The sequence below is a fragment of the Trifolium pratense genome, linkage group LG6 (assembly GCF_020283565.1).
Source record: "Trifolium pratense cultivar HEN17-A07 linkage group LG6, ARS_RC_1.1, whole genome shotgun sequence".
Classification (NCBI taxonomy): domain Eukaryota; kingdom Viridiplantae; phylum Streptophyta; class Magnoliopsida; order Fabales; family Fabaceae; genus Trifolium; species Trifolium pratense.
The window spans coordinates 3,236,731-3,256,538 of NC_060064.1; the positions used below are offsets into that span (position 1 = coordinate 3,236,731).

Below are 19,808 nucleotides of genomic sequence, written 5' to 3' on the forward strand. Positions count from 1 at the left end.
TTAAATCATGCATGACGATTTGTGTGAACTACAAGCAAACAATATGAATTCAACAGGTATGCTATTTTTTCCTACGACAATCTTCAAAGGGAATTCAAGCTAATATAGGCGGTCATGCTTCTTAATTTAGTAGAGGGAGCATATGCCCTTGATATTGGTGGTTATAGGATGCCGGATGAATAATTGCTCTTTATGTTATACCAACATAACAATTAACATATAAGTCGGTCAATATATTGAACCCAAATAATGTCAAATTTATATTAGAATTTATTTATTTTTAGATCTGAATTCATATCGTATCAATTTCAATACCCTTAATGCTTTTAGAAAAGAGAAGGGTATATATGGATTTTAATGAATTGAATAGTTATAGTTACAGTAGGTTGGATGTCAAGATGACCCTTAAATTCAACTGTTATTCGTTATGTAAATTTTGAGACGGTATATTTTAGCCATTTATGTACATGGTTGCAATGTGAATTCTTTTGTTTACATAAGCTCTCTCAAATAATCTTACAAATGTTTAAACAAATGTTGAATCTTTATAGTGATAAACTAATAATATTATCTTTTTCAGTTTATTTTTCTTCTGCTTTTGTTATTTGCATTTATGAGCTATTCATTTTCATGATCTTCAAGCATATGTATGATTCGCATGTTCAAGCACAATGCCGTATTTGAGGGGGGTGAGGAGGGCGACGGCCCTAGGCCCCCAAGCAAAAAATAAAAAAATAAGGCCCCCAAGTGTATATTAAAATTATTTAAAAGTTAAAATGCACAAATTAGCATTTAATAATTTTTATTTTTGCTTCCTTAACATGTGCCTTAAGGGCACACATTAACATTCTCCTTATGTTTATCATAAAAATATACATGAGACAATAACTTTAAAGTCGTGTTTTAAACCTTAAATATATAGTTAGAGATCCGGTTTTCTGTTCAGGTATAAAAAAAAATACTATAATACAAAAGTAAATTTATTACTAATTATTATTATTGTATTAACAACGATGATTTAATTAAAGTCGTGTTTTAGACAGTTAGAGATCTGATTTTCTGTCCATGTATTTCCCAAAAAATAATAATACTACTATAATACAAAAGTAATATTTTTTTTCTTCAAAATATACGTCAAAATTTTTAATAAAAACTTATAATAAAGACGTGAGAGTATTAGTTAGCATTTTCCTTACTTAATTAATATGAGGTCTATGAATAGTTGACCAGTGTAAGAAAATGGTAAGAATATACATACCGACACGTTTGTGAATGTTTTTCCTAGTGTTACAAACACCACACACACCTTGGAAAGAAGAAAATATTCTGTCTCTGTCTCTGGTAGTGTGTGTGTATATAAAAATAACAGCACTACACAAAGGTGAAGGAGAGAGTGAAGTTGAAAAAGCTACTACTATACTACTAGCTTGAGTTCTTCTAAGAGAGAAATGAGAATGAAGATGATTCTGATAATAACATTTTCTTTTCTTATCTCAGTCATTAGATCTGATGAGACTCACACAGATCATCTCTCTCCTCAGTATATATTGGAAAACGATGTGGTTTCACTTCCAGATGCAGCAGCTCCACAACCTCAACCTCTCATGGTTCCACTCACTCTTATTCATGGAGCTGATTCTAAAGGAGCAGGTTTTTTCTTTTCTCTCACTCTTATTCAACTCATTGCATTCTCTTTACTCTAATCATTATTCAACTAAATAATTAATTAATAATTGATCTAAATTATAATTCTAGTGTATCATATATTTTAATGGAGTGTCTACATATATATATATATAACACATGAATGAACTTATTTGAGCTTATCTACTTACCGGCATAAGTATTTGTGAGACTCTTTGGAACTATGACATGTCTACTAACTGTTTTTAGCTTATTTTGATATAAAGATTATCTTAGAGACTAGGGAGCTTATGCAAATAAGCTGAAAATAACTTATAGTTTTTATCAAAATAGTTTGACTTTATTTTATCTTTTGTTATAGAAATAGTTTATACACAAGTGCTTCTATGTTAAAAAACACTTATAGCATAGGCGGTTAATTAAACTGTTTATTCAAACTGAATCTGAGTGTGAGTCGATCGGATGTTCGTTTCTTCTGCATTTTTTGTTGTTGTTAGTTTAATGGCTAAGAACTGGACTACATATATATGTATGTTTAAGGACGAATAGCACAATACATGTAGGAGAAGGATGGACAACATAGTGTGTGCTTTGTTGTAAAGGTTGTCACAATATCATCTGTTAGCTTAGAGCTTGAGCTCAACGCGCGTCCTTAGGCTTAGTTCATCTATATAAACAATTGTAATGCTACTTTGCCAGTTAATGAGAATTGTTTTCCCTCATTCATGAATTCTTCTCTCTACACTGTAACCATTTTCTAACTAACTCAACATGGTATCAAGACCCTTTCCGATCTAGTTTCCGCTTCCTTTTTCTCACTATGCCACCGCGTGTAGCTCCACCGCCACCGCCACCGCCACTGGATCCCATTTCCGATCCTAATGGTCCTTATTACGTTCATTCCAGCGACAGTCCTTCTTCTGTGAAGGTCACACCGGTTCTGAATGGCTCAAACTATCACTCTTGGGCGCTATCAATGCGCCGAGCACTTGGCGCGAAACTCAAATTCGAATTTCTCGACAGTTCAATTCCGGTTCCGATTGATCCGTTCGATCCTTGTCTTCGTACATGGAATCGCTGCAACATGCTCATCCATAGCTGGATCATGAATTCTGTTGATCCTTCGATTGCTCAATCGATCGTGTTTATGGAGAACGCGATCGATGTTTGGAACGATCTCAAGGAACGATTTGCTCAAGGAGATCTTGTTCGCGTTTCTGAGATTCAGCAAGAGATCTAAGCTCTTCATCAAGAATCACGATCGGTAACTGAATTTTATTCTGTTCTTAAGATTCTTTGGGAAGAACTCAAAATTTACATGCTGATTCCTTCTTGCACTTGTCATCATCGTTGTGCTTGTGATGCTATGCGTGCTGCTCGTAATAATTATCACATTCTCCATGCTATGCGTTTTCTTACTGGTCTTAATGATAATTTCAGTGTTGTTAAGTCTCAGATTTTATTGATTGATCCCTTTCCACCTATGAATAAGATTTTCTCTATGGTTCTGCAACATGAACGTCAATCTGGTGTAATTGTTTCTGATGATTCTAAAGCATTAATCAATGCTTCTGATGGATCTCGTTCTGGTAAGAATTCAATGTCTTCCTCTGGTTCTAAGAAGTACTGTACCTACTGTCAGAAGTCCAATCATGTGGTTGAGAGATGCTTCAAGAAGCATGGTTTGCCACCACATTTGCAACAAAGGACTGGTAATACTTCTGCTTCAGCTCATAATGCTGCATTTGAGGGGAGTGAGTATTGTTATGGTGATGATACTGCATCTGCAGCACATGAGTCCAAGGCACAAGGACCAACTTTCACTCAAGATCAATTTGACAAACTAATGAGTTTAATTCAAACTTCAACCAACAATCAAGGTTCAGTTTCTGCTAATTCCAATCAGGTTAGCTCATTTAAGGCTACTGGTCATTCATCAGTGGATCAGAAAGGTATGATTCCTCCAACTTTCACTTATTCTTTGTCCTGTCACAATGTCACTCTTGGTTCTTGGATCATTGATTCTGGAGCTAGTCATCACATTTGTGCCTCATTACATTGGTTTCATTCTAATAATGAAATCACTCCCATGACTATCAAATTGCCTAATGGTAATCATGTCACCACCAAAATTGCAGGCACAATATTCTTCAAAATAGATCTCCTTATACTGTCTCACATAATGATATCCCTGATTTGAATGATTTAAAAGTTTTTGGATCCCTTGTTTTTGCTTCCACATTACAGTCACATAGAACTAAACTTGATCATAGAGCTAGGAAATGTGCTTTTTTTGGGTTACAAGTCAGGTGTGAAAGGTGTTGTCCTTCTTGATGTCAAAACTAAAGAAATCTTTGTTTCTAGAAATGTCACACACCATGAACATATTTTTCCTTACAACCCCGTTTCCTCTCACACCACTTGGGAATACTATACCAATCTTACTGACCCTGCAACTGATACTTCACCTGCCATTTTCACTGATACCCACATTTCCCCTCTTCCTGTTGATAATAATGAACCAATCCATGACGACTCTCATCCCTCACCATCTTTACATTCACCTTCCAAACCTTCCCGGCATAGAAAACCACCATCATATTTGTAAGATTATGTATGTGACAAGCTCTCTTCACTTTCAACTGCTTCAGTCATCACAGGTACACCCTATCCTATTTCTAAATTCTATGCATACACACGCTTATCTTTTTGGATGTGTTTGGATGTTCTTTTGTGAAAACCGCTGGATCGGATCGGATTTCGTATTGATTTCTTAAAACCGATCCAAACCGAACGAAACCGCATACATATATATATATATATATATATATATATTTTTATTAGTATAAATATATATATATATATATATATATATATATATATTGCATTAACCTTTTTTTTTCATTTTAAATTTTGTTAATACTATATGTTAGTTTAATTTAATCTATTTTAAATTTTGATAATACTATATGTTAGTTTAATTTAATCTTTTTTTTTTACTTTTTATATGTTTCGAATATAATTGGTAATTTTCATTCCAAAATATTAATTTTCAATATATTATATGTTATATTTTACATCAAACTTAATATTTATTTTGTCAAAAATGTCAAACTATTATTTTGTAGCGTTTTTTATAATATTTATATTTATTAAAAAAAATTACAATTTATAATTTGGATATCCAAAAACCGATCCAAATTAAACCGTATAATATTGGATCGGATTTTTTTTATTTGTCATCCAAAACCGAACCAAACCGCAAATGAATTTATTTTTGGATCGGATGAGTTTTTGCCTCAAAACCGATCCAAACCGAACCGCGAGCACCCCTACTTCACACAAGGCATATACAATGTCTATCACACACTGCACTGAGCCTCAATCTTTTGAGGAAGCTAGCAGATCTGAACCTTGGCAGTTGGCAATGAAAGATGAATTAGATGCATTAGCTAAAAATGAAACTTGGGATATTGTTGATCTGCTACCCAACATCAAACCCATCGGTAGCAGATGGGTGTATAGGGTTAAACACAAAGTTGATGGTTCCATAGAGAGATACAAGGCCAGGCTTGTGGCTATACACAAATAGAAGGTTTGGATTATTTTGAGACTTTCTCTCCTGTTGCCAAGCTCACTACTGTGAGGACATTATTGGCTTTAGCCTCCATTCATCATTGGCATTTACATCAGTTAGATGTAAATAATGCATTTCTTCATGGAGATCTCCAAGAAGATGTTTATATGCCTCAAGGTGTCTCTTGTGACCAGGAAAATCAAATTTGTAAACTTAAGAAGAGTTTGTATGGTCTCAAGCAAGCCAGCAGAAAATGGTATGAAAAGCTTACTGCCTTGCTTGTGAGGGAAGGATACACACAATCCACTGCAGATTATTCCTTGTTCACTCTTCATAAGCAAGATGAATTCACAGCTTTGTTGGTTTATGTAGATGATGTGATCTTGGCAGGAAATTCACTTCATGAATTTGATCGCATCAAAGAGATTTTGGATACAGCTTTTAAAATCAAGAATTTAGGACAATTAAAACATTTTCTTGGATTGGAAGTTGCACATTCTACATCTGGAATTGCAATATCACAGAGAAAATATTGTCTTGATCTTTTGAAGGATTCTGGGCTCTTAGGCTCAAAACCAGCCAATACACTTCTTGATACTTCCATCGAGTTGCACAATGATGGAGCTAAACCCTATACTGATGTATCCAGATACAGAAGGCTTGTTGGAAAGCTAATTTACCTTAACACTACTAGACCTGACATCACTTTGCCACACAACAGTTGAGTCAGTTCATGCATGCACCCACTGAGACACATTATAATGCAGCATGTAGAGTAGTAAGGTACTTGAAGAACAATCCAGGACAAGGGATACTGTTTGGAAGATCATCAGATTTGCAATTGTTAGGATACTCATATGCTGAGTGGGCAGGTTGTTTAGACACAAGGAGGTCAATTTCTGGACATTGCTTCTTCATTGGTGCATCATTGATATCTTCGAGAGCTAAGAAACAAGCTACCATCTCTAGATCTTCATCTGAGGCTGAATACAGAGCTCTTTCATCTTCTACTTGCGAACTACAATGGTTGCTCTATCTACTGAATGATTTAAAAATCAGATGTATAAGGCCTCCTGTATTGTATTGTGACAATGAAAGCGCCATTCACATAGCTTCCAACTCTGTCTTCCATGAAAGAACGAAGCATCTTGACATAGACTGTCATTTGGTTCGTGAGAAGGTATTGAAAGGAGTATTGAAGTTGCTGCCAATATCAACCAATGATCAACTTGCAGATTTCCTCGCTAAAGCTTTGCCACCACCTAAGTTTCATGATTTTATGTCCAAGCTTAACGTGATAAACATTTATCATGCTTAATCTTGAGGGAAGGTGTTAAGAGTTGTATTAATTCCCTATAGTTGTTAATTGTGTGTAACTAAGTAGTAAAAAATGAAATATCATCTGTTAGCTTAAAGCTTGAGCTCAACGCGCGTCCTTAGGCTTACTTCATCTATATAAACAATTGTAATGCTACTTTTCCGGTTAATGAGAATTCTTCTCTCTACACTGTAACCGTTTCTAACTAACTCAACATTATATATTTTTGTCAAATAAATAATTGCAGTATGTTTGGATGGAACATTACCTGGTTACCACTTTCATCCCGGATCTGGATCGGGTGCAAATAGTTGGATCATTCAATTAGAGGTATGTAAAATGATAATAATGTTCAAATATTTTGATCATTAGTCTCACTAACAATAATTTCATGATTTGACATGACACTATCATATATTTTGAAGACTTTATTTTTCTTGCCATGCTGAGTGTTATGTAAACCTTGCTGTAGGGAGGAGGGTGGTGTAACACCATCAGAAGTTGTGTATTTAGGAAAACTACTCGCCGCGGTTCCTCAAATCACATGGAAAAGCAACTACCATTCACAGGGTTACTGAGCAATAAAGCTGAAGAAAATCCCGGTTTTTTCTTTTTACCCTTCACAGACATAACTCAGTACTTCAGGAGATTGAAAAAATGTTTACTCAACCTGTCTATTCTGTGTTGCCATCTTTTGTGCACAGATTTCTTTAACTGGAACAGAATCAAAGTGCGGTACTGCGATGGGGCATCTTTCAGTGGAGACAGTCAAAACGAGGTCAGTGAAAGTATAACAGCACTTTTTTTTTATCCTTTTATCTATATAATTATTGATACATCCTATCAATTAGCAACTACTTAGTTAAATTATTCACCGGAAAGTTGTGACCCCAAAAACAAGACTTGTTTTGTGTCATTTATTCGAAATATTATCTCACGCAATAGTGTCATATATTTAGATTTTTTTTTTCTTTGTTGGGGTGGGGAGAGGTAAAAGTTTTAGGATTGTTTCTAAATTTATGATTGCTATTGATATGTGAATTCACACCCCTTTCAGGCTGCAAAACTTCAATTTAGAGGACAAAAAATATGGCTAGCTGCAATGGAAGAATTATTGTCCAAGGGAATGAAGAACGCCAATCAGGTTTCCCATATCAGAATATTGTAATTTCTTATTCAATCTTCAATGTCCACGGATGCTAATGAAAGAAGAAAAAAAATGTAAATCAGGCTCTTTTATCTGGATGCTCTGCGGGTGGTCTGGCATCTATACTACATTGTGACGAGTTCCGTACCTTGCTTCCAAAATCTACCAAAGTGAAGTGTTTAAGTGATGCGGGATTTTTTCTTGATGTGTAAGTAATATATTGTTTCTCATGGCGTCTAATCCGCACATTAAACTTAGATATAACTTGTCCTGTTCAATCATGTAGAGCTGATGTCTCAGGCGGGCACACATTGAGGAATCTGTTTGGAGGTGTAGTTAAATTACAGGTAATATATGTAATTAAATGTAGAAAAAGATTGTAGAATTTTGCAATAAAATCTTCAGGTAATATATGTATATGTAATGTCGTTGATGTCTTTGAAATTGTAGGAAGTACAAAAAAATCTGCCAAAAAGTTGTCTCAACAACCTGGACCCAATTTCGGTAATTTTCTGATTCTGGGTGTCATTCTATTCATAGCTTGAAATTGCTAGACTTGCAAATTTTAAACATGTAAACTCTCTTTTTTCAGTGCTTCTTTCCTCAAAATTTGATCAATCATGTTCAGACTCCACTGTTTCTGCTGAATGCAGCTTATGATGCATGGCAGGTAATATTTATATTTATAAATACACATTTTCTTGTAGTTTTCTTTTAATGACGTGCATGATATTGTTGAATGTTGATGTGATGTCTTTTATGGCTGCAAGTGTCACTGCCACTGATATACCGAAGTATTTGTGATATAGACTAATCTCTTAAAATTGTTTTCTTTAGCTGCAAGAAAGTTTAGCCCCGCCTTCAGCAGATCCTCACGGCTCTTGGAATAATTGTAAATCAAATCATGCAAATTGTGACTCATCCCAAATTCAGACCCTCCAAAGTAATTTTGACATTCTCTACTAATGTGTAAATTATGCATAATTGATGTATATCTATAAATATCTGATTTACTTGCAATGCATCTCTTCTTTTTTTTAATCAGATTTCAGAAACCAAATGCTAAATGACATGAAAGGTTTCTCAGCGACACCTCAATCTGGATTATTCATAAATTCTTGTTTTGCGCATTGCCAATCGGAGAGACAAGACACATGGTTTGCTGATGACTCTCCGCTCCTTAACAACATGGTATGCATGAATTAAGATTTCCTATTATGCTTCTAAAATTTGTTTAATTCTTTATCTCTTCTAATTAATTCAAAATAAAACCTTTGTTATGATGAAAGCTCGTCATAACAATAACATGGCAAGACTACAGTTCTCGGAAAATAATCTGATAAGCTAATACATTTTATAATGCAGCCAATTGCTATTGCCGTTGGAAATTGGTTTTTCGATCGTCAAGTTATCAAAGCTATTGACTGTGCTTACCCTTGTGACAATACCTGCCATAATCTGGTCTTCAAGTGAGTCTAAGTTTTTTTCATCCCTATGGTAATTGATATATTCACAATCTGATCATTGTGATTTCCATTTGTGCATTTATCATTCTTAATTGTTATAGAATAAACATTATTGGCCAAGGTTGCAATTCATTAGACCTATCATATTGACTTATAGAATGTGTTAATAAAATTTCTTTGGATTGAAAATCCAAAATTAACAATTGAGCTTGTATGTACTTTTGCTACCACCTTTTTATATTTGAAGATATTATACCCTTATCCAATTCTATTTTTCGCAAGGATCCTGATCTACAAATTAAGGGTGATACCTTTTTCCAATTACACCACTTTTCAAGTTTTGGATAAAATGATAGATTGTTATTTAAAATAGTAGAGTTAAGTTTGATTACAGAAGGTATCTGATTTGAGTTCTGATACTTGCTACTACGGGGATCGAGTTGAAGTTGAACTACTACGGGTGTGTGCACACCATGGTGATTAAATGTAAAATTTCCATGTCTTGCGGCTCCCAACCGTAGCATAATCCCTTAGACATCAAGACCAGATCAATATTCTGGCCAGAAGCCATGAGTAGCTGCCCAATGCTTGTTAAACTTATCCAACACCACGTAGGTGATTTAGACAACTCAGAAAACACTGGATAGTTAGAGTTGGTGTGTTCGGTTTCATGTTGGGTTCTATTGGAATTGGTTTTGTCTCCTTTGGATACATCCTTTCGCTCCCAACACTATTGCACTTGGTGCGTAGATAATTTGGTAGGTAACCTGAATGAATAGGCTCAGTTATCATTAAATTCATCCTTACAAAACACTACATGGTTAGAGAGTTGGTGTGTTTGGTTTCATGTTGGATTGTATTAGAATTGGTTTTGTCTCCTCTAAATACATCCCCTCGCATCCACACTATCAGGCTTGATGCATGAATACTTTAACGCTTGACTTGAATGGATAGGCTTATATACCATCTTAAGTTGTGATATTAGGCCAAATTCATCCCTACAATTGTAAGGTAAGAAGTGTTACTCTTTATAAACTCTTTTTAGACCTTATCTATTTTCAATGTAGAGTTTGGACTTTTTCCAATACCTACATCGTCCCGTTTTAAGTATCCCAAAAAATGCACATTTTTTTCTTTTCTACAATTTCCACTATGACACTGAGATTCATATTTTCATGCTTTGCAGCGTTGGTAGATCTTCCGTGGTGGACTCTCAGTCCACAAGGTTAACTTTTACCTTACCCACCCTTCCTTTTCGATTTCCATCTTCACAATTCCATGGTGGAACTAAAATTCTTATATTCCTCCTTTGCAGTGATGATATTCCTACCAACTTGCTATATTCACGCTCAACAAAGTTGACGTTTAGTGCTGGCTTACTTGTACTAAGTGCTTTATTGCCAATTACATGCTCCTAATGCACTTTAGAAGTTTAAGAAAAGATGCGGTGTTATTGAAATTTGAATTACCCGACGGTGCTATATATATTATAATGTATAGCACGACCGTGTTTAAGTAAGCATATTGCGGCTTGATCTAAGTATTAGATGTAAAAGTTAGTTATACTAATTAGTTACACTATGTCTAGTCATGTTAAACTTGCGCTTGAAGTCACAAGATTCAAGAAAAGCAAGAAAAAGAAATTTGATTTGAGACACTAGTGGATTGTGGAAGTATGCCAGGTTGGAATGGAGTTTATCCACATGTTACATGATTCAGATGCTGTAAGGTGGTGGATTGAGAATAAATGCTTAATTGAATGAGACCATTAGGTGGTGGAGAACAAAAATTGGAGTGAAGATACTATATGCAAAAGTGATGTTGGATTGGATAATTTGAATTATTAAGAGACCATGTTAAAAGTATATATGCCCCAAGTAAAAGCAAGATTAAGGAGTTCAAATGCTCTCTCAAACATGATATGCCTATGTTTGACTCCTCTAAAATGAGTAAGTTGTAAAATGAGAAAATTAAAAGTTATTTTGTCAAATTCATAATTTGTCATAATGTCAACTTTTAGTTTGTTAATGAATGATCTATATTATTCACTTTACTCTTAATGATTGCAACATGTGTTGTTAACCAGTGGAAGCTACTTGGATTAAGGTGAGCCTCAAAATTGGTAGCTGAGTTTGACCCACTCCATTCATTCAGTTTAGTACACATACTAACCCATCTTAGAGTCCACTAAGCACGATTTTTGTTGATAGCTTCTCTTCCGGCCTCATGTTTCTTTTATATTAATATATAAATTAATATAAAAGTATGATAAAACATTACATTTTGTATCAGTATATATATTCAACTCAGCGTACTGAGTATTCACCTATTTAATATATCAAGATACAGCTGAAATCCACAATACCCTTTCTTCTCTATACTTTATATGTGAGTTTTGTATGTGAATTTTTTCATTACTTTTTTTGAAGGAAAAAAAATAAAGTGAAGGGATTATAGAGTGATGTTTTTCTTGGAGGCATTACCTCTTTGATCAACAATAGTTTTTTTTTTTTACATAGACGAAATGACAAACCATTGAAAACTCATACATATAAAATGGAGGGATCGAGATTCGAACTCCAATCATGATGTCTGATTTAGCAATTTCGACATTCTTGTCAGTTAAACTAGGGTTTGTGGACTGATCATCAATAGTTTTAACGGAAAAAGACAGTACAAATTTGCTAAGCATTTTAATACATCATCAATGAAGATCACTCTCAATTTGTTAACATCACATTAATGATCCTCCATAGTCCATAAGTTCAATTATCTGCCTACGGGCAATTGATCTGTCCTATAACATATACATTGTCGTTATCATTCATTGAAAGTTTTACACCATTTAATCAATTTTTGTGTCTACTACTAATCTACACCACACAACAACCTTTTTCTTTATTTTCCTTAGTTATTTTTTTGGCCACATAATGTGTCAAATTTTAACACATTTTAAAGTAGTGTAATAGTTCATCTTCACCGGAATCTCCTTATCTCATCGGAAGATATCTTTCGATAATTTTACACTGTCTAATATTGAAAAACAATCTTTAATAATATATTTTGTTTGTACGAGCAAACACGGTCGAGAAGAACAATCACCTGAAAATAGAGCATGTAGTATTTCACTCTATTTTAGATTTGGATTCTTTGCTAAGGTAAAGTTTTGTTTGGTAACATTTAGACACATGTTTAAAAAAAATAGAAAGAAAAAATAATTCCAACAAGGTTACAAATGTCTCCTTTATACTTATAACTGAAGGAATCCTTAATACAACACTAACTAAATCATTTAATCACCAACGTATTTTAATGTAGTAGTAACCGACCATAGTGTATCCGTAACATAGCATCAAGGTTTGCTTATGTATTTTGCCCCTTGACATTTTATTTGTCTACGTAGTGGTTACAGTTTCACCATTTATGGTGAATAAGTGAAAGTATCATGGTTCAAACTTTGATTCATACATATTATATATAATGGATATATGTATTTACCAGCTGAATTATTCTCACGAAAACTATGAAAATGTTGCTGGGAGAAAGCGAACAAGCACCATCATAAATAATAGACATGCAACATGACCACTACACCACCATTTGAATTGTTTCGGCCCTTTAAAATTCTTTTATAGTAGTACTTTTTTTATAGCACATTTTTTTTTATTATTTTGTTATTATAGGTAAGAAATTTTCAACTGAATTTTCTCCATACATAAGAGTCAGTCAGCGATGAACTTGTGACAGCTGAGTTTCCAATTTGAAGTCGACATTTCTATCATATAGGTAGGTACTTGTATTGACCATTCACATTTCTTTTCTCTTGTTCGTGTATAACACACAACTTTTAAATTTCTTTATTAAAACACTTATACTGTACAGAGGAAAAGTGACAATCACTTGAACCTGAAAATCGAGCACTCTTGAGAAAAAATTTATGACAAAAAATACAATGAAATTCATTCTATAACCGATCATAGTGAAAAGAAAAGCTTATGCATAATTATATAATAATAATGTCTCAATCGCCAAAAAAAGTAAGTAGGTATTAGCTAAGTAGAAAATTTGGTGTCTGTCATGAGCCGTATTTGGTGGCAGATGCTATAGCTACTGCCTGTGCCCACACTTTGAGTCGTGCCTTCACATCTCTTGGATCATCACCTTCATAACACAAAACTAAAATGTCAAATTCCAGCTTAATAATAAGCTTATAACTTAAGCACTTATCAATAAACGAATATCCAACTATTCGGTTTTCATAAGTTATCTTGAAAAACTTACGAAAATAAACCAAAAATGGTTTATAAAAATATAAACATCTCATATACTCGAATTAACATATGCTTATATTAACAGATAAGCTTGAATAAATCAATCCAATAAAACTTACCGGGACCGGAGATTCGCCAATTAGCAATAGGTGAATTACCACCACTACTAGTATCAAATGTTGAATTAGAGAAAGAAACAGCAGAAATTCTTTCATGTTCTAACTCAAATCCAAGATCTCTACAAGCTTTAACTTCATCCAAATCCATACACAAACTTCTATTCCCACCTTTAGGCCTAGTAATCACCATCACACCATGATCACTCTCTCCACTATTCATTCCATTCTCTTTCATTTTCTTCTTATCCCATAAATTTTCCCAACTATTTCCTCTCTCAAACACACTTCTCAAACTCCTCCTTCTCCTCCTCCTACTCCTACTACTACTACTACTACTCTTCCCTAAATCATTACTATTTATTTCCTTTCTTACTTCATTCTCACTTGCATAATCTTTCACTCCAATCGTCGTCGCCGGAATCAAACTCCTCCGTCGTGGTGGCGTCGCCGGTAATGAATAACAACTACCTGATTCATTTTCAGAGCCAGAAGATAACCCTGTTTGTAATAACTGATCATCTTCTTTACCATCAGCTGAAAATTCACCATCAGCATCATCACCATCAGCACCATCACCTTCAAAACTTTCAATAGACAAATTTGACATACATATAGAAGCAAGATTATCAACATCTTCATCAACACCACATATAGTACTACTTGTACAAACTGAAAGTCTTGATAAGTTGTGATGATAATGATGTGTATGATCATCATCTTCAAAGTCTTCATCTTGAATTGTACTCATCATGGTCTCATCAGAAGCCATGTATGTATGTATAAAAAAGAAAGTGTTGTTTTGGTTTTATTAGTGATGATTAATTGAAGAGATTAAGAAAAAAGAGTGTGTGAATTATTGTTGTGTTGAGTGTTTTGGAGAATGTGAATCATTCGTTTCTTGTGATAAGATAGAGAATTAGTTGTGTAGAGGGGCAACTTCAATCAACCACTCTATTTATGCCAATTTTTTATACGTTTTCTTTTATTATTAAAATCAAATCAAATTAATAATTAATAATAATAAATAGAATAAAAGGTATATATGGTTGATCTCATCTCAATTGGCATCATGATTTTAATTTTGGCTAGTGTGCCAGGTGATGTTGTGGCGGTCAAACATTTGATCAAAAAAATTAGGATATACCGAACGTTAGTTGGTGTAATGTTAATTGGACTTGATAGAAAGATTAAAGTTCGATCTTCCCAATTGCGATTAGAAGATGATTGGAATCACTTAATATCATAACGGATCTCCAAACCAAATTACGTGGTTCAATGGACTGAATATTTATTGACGGTGAAAATAAAAATTAAAATTAAAGGGATATGGGTTAGTTACATAAAAAGTTTTTAGTATTTAATCAATGGAATGCTAAATCTGGGCAATGGTTAATGAAATAAAAATGGAAATAAAAGTAATAATGTTAAGTAATTTTTTTCTTATAAATTAAGGTATTAAAGGTCTATTTTTTATTAATTATTGTCTCAGACGTATTGTTTAACATTTCTCTTATTAGGTTCAACTGATTATAACAATATTAAAGAGAATCTAATTTTTTTTTTAGTAAGAACAATTTTTTATCTGATTTTGTTATGTGTCTCACAGTTAGCTCAAATGATTAATGAACTCTTCTTAAAATGAATTGTTCGGAAGAAAATCAAATTTAATTAATGATAAGAACAATTTTTTGTCATACTTTAATTAATTTATAGTCGAACTCTGAATTAACAGCGTCTTTAATACATTAGAATTTCTTTGGGGGCGGTTAGTTGTATAAGGTATTTGTATATTTATTTTTTTGAAGATTTTTTTTTTTGTATAATATATTTGACATTTTTATATATTAACCGACTATTACGATATGTGGGAATGTGGCGAAAAATTTGGGGCATCAAGTGAATAATCCATATTTGGAATGTAGTGATTTTTAACGCAATGTGTAGAATTGTTATCTACTATACAACTAGTATTAAACCACGTGATTACACTTGATTCGAGCACAAATATAAAATATTGATTGATATGGTTTCTACTTTCAAACAACACGGAGTTCACGCGGAGATTACATACTATCAAACTGACTGTTAATTAGTGAAGATTAGTAGTAGTTAATTAACTACGATTTGATTAGATGATGTTATGGAAAATATCAATCTTTTTTTAATACTATAGTCTTTTACTGTGCAAAAAGGATTATTACATATAAAAAACGCTTACGACATTGACATGCATGTATGGTGGTAAGATTATCAGCAACGTTCTAATAATGATCTACAATTTCTGAAAATATTGTCATCCTTAGTTTAGTATCTCGAGTTATCAGCAATATCGTCCATCACTAACTTTTAATGTGACACAACACAACTGATACTACGCTTTCGCCATGCCAAATAATAGTTGTCTTTTCACCATGAAAAATAGTTCTTATAGTTTAGTTAACCTCAAATTTATTTTTTAGTCAAAATAGTCCAGTGGTCAAAACTTTGTTTTTAAGGTGAATAAGTGAAAAGTTTCGAATTCAAACTTCAACATCTATATATTGCAATGTTTTACCGACTAGGCGACTACATTATACTCACAAAGTTAACCTCTAATTTTATACTAGCATACCATAACATTTGGGTTTTTCTAAAATATTTTATCAAGATAAATTTTTCCAAAAAGTAATTTATCATTTATTTATATCCAATTAGCTATCTAATACTTTATTTGTATCTTTTTAAATGTGGTTTTAAGGATTAAGTTTTGACCTTGTATAAATCAGGTTTATCCATATCATCATTAAGTACTTAATATTACTACTACTAATTTAGGTAAGATATCTATATCTATCTATATATATAATTCCTAAATAGTTCTCCTAACCCTAATTCACTTAGACCAATCAAATTGTTTCATTTAGCCACATCATCCATTTAAATCCAAATAAACCACTCTACAATGCCACATCATTTCTACTTATATTATTATTATTATTATTATTATTATTATTATTTATTATTATTTTATTATTTCATCTCTATACTTTTCATATTCTACATTTATAAACTTATGACTTTTTAATATACACTCAATCTATATATATAAATCCTAGATAGTTGTGGAATTGTCTATCTAAACCCTAATCCACAAACCAATGAAAACTTTTCATTTAGCCATATCATCCACTTACATTCATTTAATGTGGGGTACTAATTGTAATTATTATTATTATTATTATTATTATTATTATTATTATTATTATTATTATTATTATTATTATTTTTATTATTATTATTATTTTGGGTTATTATTCATTTACATTTTTTTGTTCATTTTATTATTTTCTGTATTTTATTGTTTTTTTTTTTCAAAAAGGTTAATGTTTTTGCTAATAACCTTTTGTCCAATCTTTGTAAATATAAGGAGTTGGTCGATTGTCAGGACTACTTTCTAATGTTAGTAAAAAAAATAGATAAAATAAAGTTTACTAATGGTTGTTATGCCCTGTATGATTTTTATCATATTCGATATTTGAGTATGAGTTAAGTTGGTTTATTTTTGCTCCAATAAGTTTCAAATTAATATAAATGTCAAATTCGATAATACAGTAGTTTTTTGGTAAGAGATAATAAAGTAGTTTATCCAACTCAGAATCCTCCAATGAGATTTATAATATAAATAAAAACTTATGTTTCAACATCGATTGTTTTCCATGGTCAATTATATGTTGTCATTTCCATAGTGATTTTGAAGAATGAGTTAAAGATATTGCTAATCAATGTTAATGAAGAAGATACCAAAGTAACTTCAAATCTGATGTATAAATAACTTTTTTAAATGTATAAGCATCGATATATATAATTCCTAGATAGTTGTGCAACCACTAATCTAACCACAGTGTATGAGTATGACCATAAACCGTTTTCATAGTGACATGACAATTTATGGATTACCAACTTATTTTGGTAGATGCAATAGGATCCATTGTAATCTTTTCGAAATGTATAAACACATCTTTAATATCTATCTTTATATTTACATCACTTTATTATTTTTTTTTTAAGGAACATCACTTTATTATTATTATTATTATTATTTTGTTTTTATTGATGTTATTATTATAATTTTCATAATACTTATTGTTTCAATTTATACGAATAATTTTTCAACATTATAATATAAAATACCGCATAACACCCGTGCATCGCACGGGGACCAGTGTAAAAAAAAAAGATAGAAACGGGTGTGAATACGTTATGAGCAAATGATGTGGCATTTCCTTTTCGGCCACAATGATTCAACCAACAGCAAAAGAACACAATTCAATTATTTTTATGGTGCCAACTGGGATTCAATTCATTGCTAATTTCCATTCCCTTACCTTTGCCAAAGGGTTTTATTTTATTTCAATTTTTCAAATCTAACCACAACTAAATATATAAACAAAACTTTTTTATCTCCACGTGCAACTCTTCCAATGTAATCTGGCCTATTTTTTCCAAACCGATTCAAGACACCTGTCCACGTTTTTACGCTTTTTTATTATTATCATTATCATTTAGTTTAACTTTAATATTTTATTTGAAAATATTATGAATATGACCTTAGACCAAAACTTTAAAAAATGAATGAATTATAAATGAAAAGATAGTTTTCATGAGCTTAGTTGAATTAGGATGATGAATAATGCTAGCAACACACTCTTTAATAAACACACTCTTTTTTATTGGTTGAAATTCACATGGGTCCCATAAAAAAATATGGATCCATATAACTTTTATGAGATACATATAAATTTTAATCAATAAAAGAGAGTTTGTTAGAGTGTGTTGCTAGCACTCCTCTTAGGATGATTGTTATATTTCGACGTTGGCGTTTAAATTCTGATCATCTTATTTATTTATTTTAAAATGAAAATTCTAATTAATAAATTATCTGACAAAAATAAAAATAAATTGATATAACCAATAACAATTGGTCTAGTAGAAAGAGTTTGACTTACGCAACATGTTGGATTAAAGTTCAAAGACTGTGAAAACTATTGATAATTGGAAAATACTATACTTAGCTGATAATACGATTCATATCTATTGCGACTAGAGGTGGGAATAGGGTAGATCGGCCGACATAGGCTCTGGCCAGATCAGGCTATTGCTTTAAATAAAGCAGATCAATACTTTTTTATAAGCCTATTTAGTTAAATAGACTAGACTGTAGCCATTAAAAAAGTTTTTTAGCCTAATAGGTCGGCCTATTTAAGTCAATATGAATAATATTTTTATTACTATTATTATTTATATATTAAAATTTGTACTTTCATTAAATTATAAATTTATTAACTTTTTCAGTAGTTTAAGTTTATTAATCTATATTAATTTTTCACATAATCTAAATGTATTATCATAAATTATAATTGAAATATGATGACATACATAGTCAAAGTCTCTAAAATATCATGTTAAATATAAAAAAATAATCGATTTATTAGTTCATAAGTATATTTCCATATATAAGCTCAGACTTTCGATTTTTTAATAAGTCAGACTCAGACTTGACAAAATTTATTTCGGCCTAGCATAATCCGAGCTCCGGAGTAATACTACTAGTAGTATACAGTAGTCACCTTGGTCCGTGGATAACAAAGCTAAGACAGAAACAACCACAGAAAAAAACAGAACAACCTTAATACTCGATTGACACTGTGTCTATTTCTAAGAGAAAGTGAGCACCACGTGTAATTAATCGGTGCATCCAATGCTTATTTCATTCTGCGGAGACTGAAAGTGGGTCCCATACATTCACTCTTGTTGTTGGCATGGCAGAGTTGCAGGCCACTGATGAATGAAAATCTTCAATTATTATTTTTTTAATTTTTCTTCAGCCACCTTTTTTCTTCAATATCATTGTCGCTGTCAATGATTGGTGAGTTCCCAATCTAAATTCAAACTCTTCTCGAGCACAAACAAAATATTGAGTTTTTTATATGAAAAATTCACAAATATTTTTTTTAGTGAGTACTCTGCTTTTTTACGGAAAACAGAGGCTTTGGTAATTCATATAGGTTATGAGATAAATAAATTTTAATTAAAAATTAATTTTGTTGAAAATTGAATTTGAATTTTTTCGAATGATTCATTTTAAATGTTGTTTTTTCTAGGATAATTATTTGAGAGAATCCGAATTCATTTCTTGGTAGAAGCAATTTTTTATCATACTTTACTTATATCGCGACTGAATTCTAGATTAATATTCTTTCCTAAAAAACCAAAAAGTTAATTTAAAA

The 19,808-nt window shown here is 32.1% G+C and overlaps 2 protein-coding genes across 5 annotated transcripts; one reads left to right on the plus strand and one right to left on the minus strand.

Moving 5' to 3' along the window:
* Positions 1–1,178: 1,178 nt before the first annotated feature.
* Positions 1,179–11,180, plus strand: LOC123891036 (pectin acetylesterase 12-like). Of its 4 annotated transcripts, XR_006802992.1 has the most exons (15): positions 1,282–1,650; positions 6,787–6,869; positions 7,012–7,141; positions 7,244–7,317; positions 7,597–7,683; positions 7,770–7,894; positions 7,973–8,033; positions 8,137–8,190; positions 8,279–8,356; positions 8,524–8,629; positions 8,732–8,877; positions 9,052–9,155; positions 10,339–10,377; positions 10,468–10,762; positions 10,807–11,180. XR_006802992.1 is itself a non-coding variant. In XM_045940821.1 (14 exons), the coding sequence occupies exons 1-14, from the start codon at positions 1,449–1,451 to the stop codon at positions 10,568–10,570; spliced, it is 1,392 nt and encodes a 463-aa protein (XP_045796777.1). In that variant the 5' UTR covers positions 1,232–1,448; the 3' UTR covers positions 10,571–11,180. The 4 variants fall into 4 exon arrangements, 3 of the variants coding, with proteins under 3 accessions (XP_045796778.1, XP_045796777.1, XP_045796775.1); XM_045940821.1 differs by having other exon boundaries at positions 1,232–1,650; positions 10,468–11,180; XM_045940819.1 differs by having other exon boundaries at positions 1,278–1,650; positions 7,012–7,317; positions 10,468–11,180.
* Positions 11,181–13,129: 1,949 nt separating this feature from the next.
* LOC123891037 lies at positions 13,130–14,495 on the minus strand. The gene is made up of 2 exons (XM_045940823.1): positions 13,543–14,495; positions 13,130–13,313 (listed from the first exon to the last, which is right to left on the minus strand). Exons 1-2 carry the CDS (start codon positions 14,309–14,311, stop codon positions 13,228–13,230), a joined length of 855 nt encoding a protein of 284 aa, XP_045796779.1. The 5' UTR covers positions 14,312–14,495; the 3' UTR covers positions 13,130–13,227.
* Positions 14,496–19,808: the final 5,313 nt, after the last annotated feature.

Excerpts from the sequence above, each read along its gene's own strand:
- LOC123891036 (XM_045940819.1), top strand. The coding sequence starts at position 1,449 with ATGAGAATGAAGATGATTCTGATAATAACATTTTCTTTTCTTATCTCA. Across the intron at positions 1,651-6,786 it reads AGCTGATTCTAAAGGAGCAG|TATGTTTGGATGGAACATTA; the intron begins GTTTTTTCTTTT and ends AAATAATTGCAG. Across the intron at positions 6,870-7,011 it reads GTTGGATCATTCAATTAGAG|GGAGGAGGGTGGTGTAACAC; the intron begins GTATGTAAAATG and ends ACCTTGCTGTAG.
- LOC123891037 (XM_045940823.1), bottom strand. The coding sequence starts at position 14,311 with ATGGCTTCTGATGAGACCATGATGAGTACAATTCAAGATGAAGACTTT. Across the intron at positions 13,314-13,542 it reads TTGGCGAATCTCCGGTCCCG|GTGATGATCCAAGAGATGTG; the intron begins GTAAGTTTTATT and ends TGTGTTATGAAG.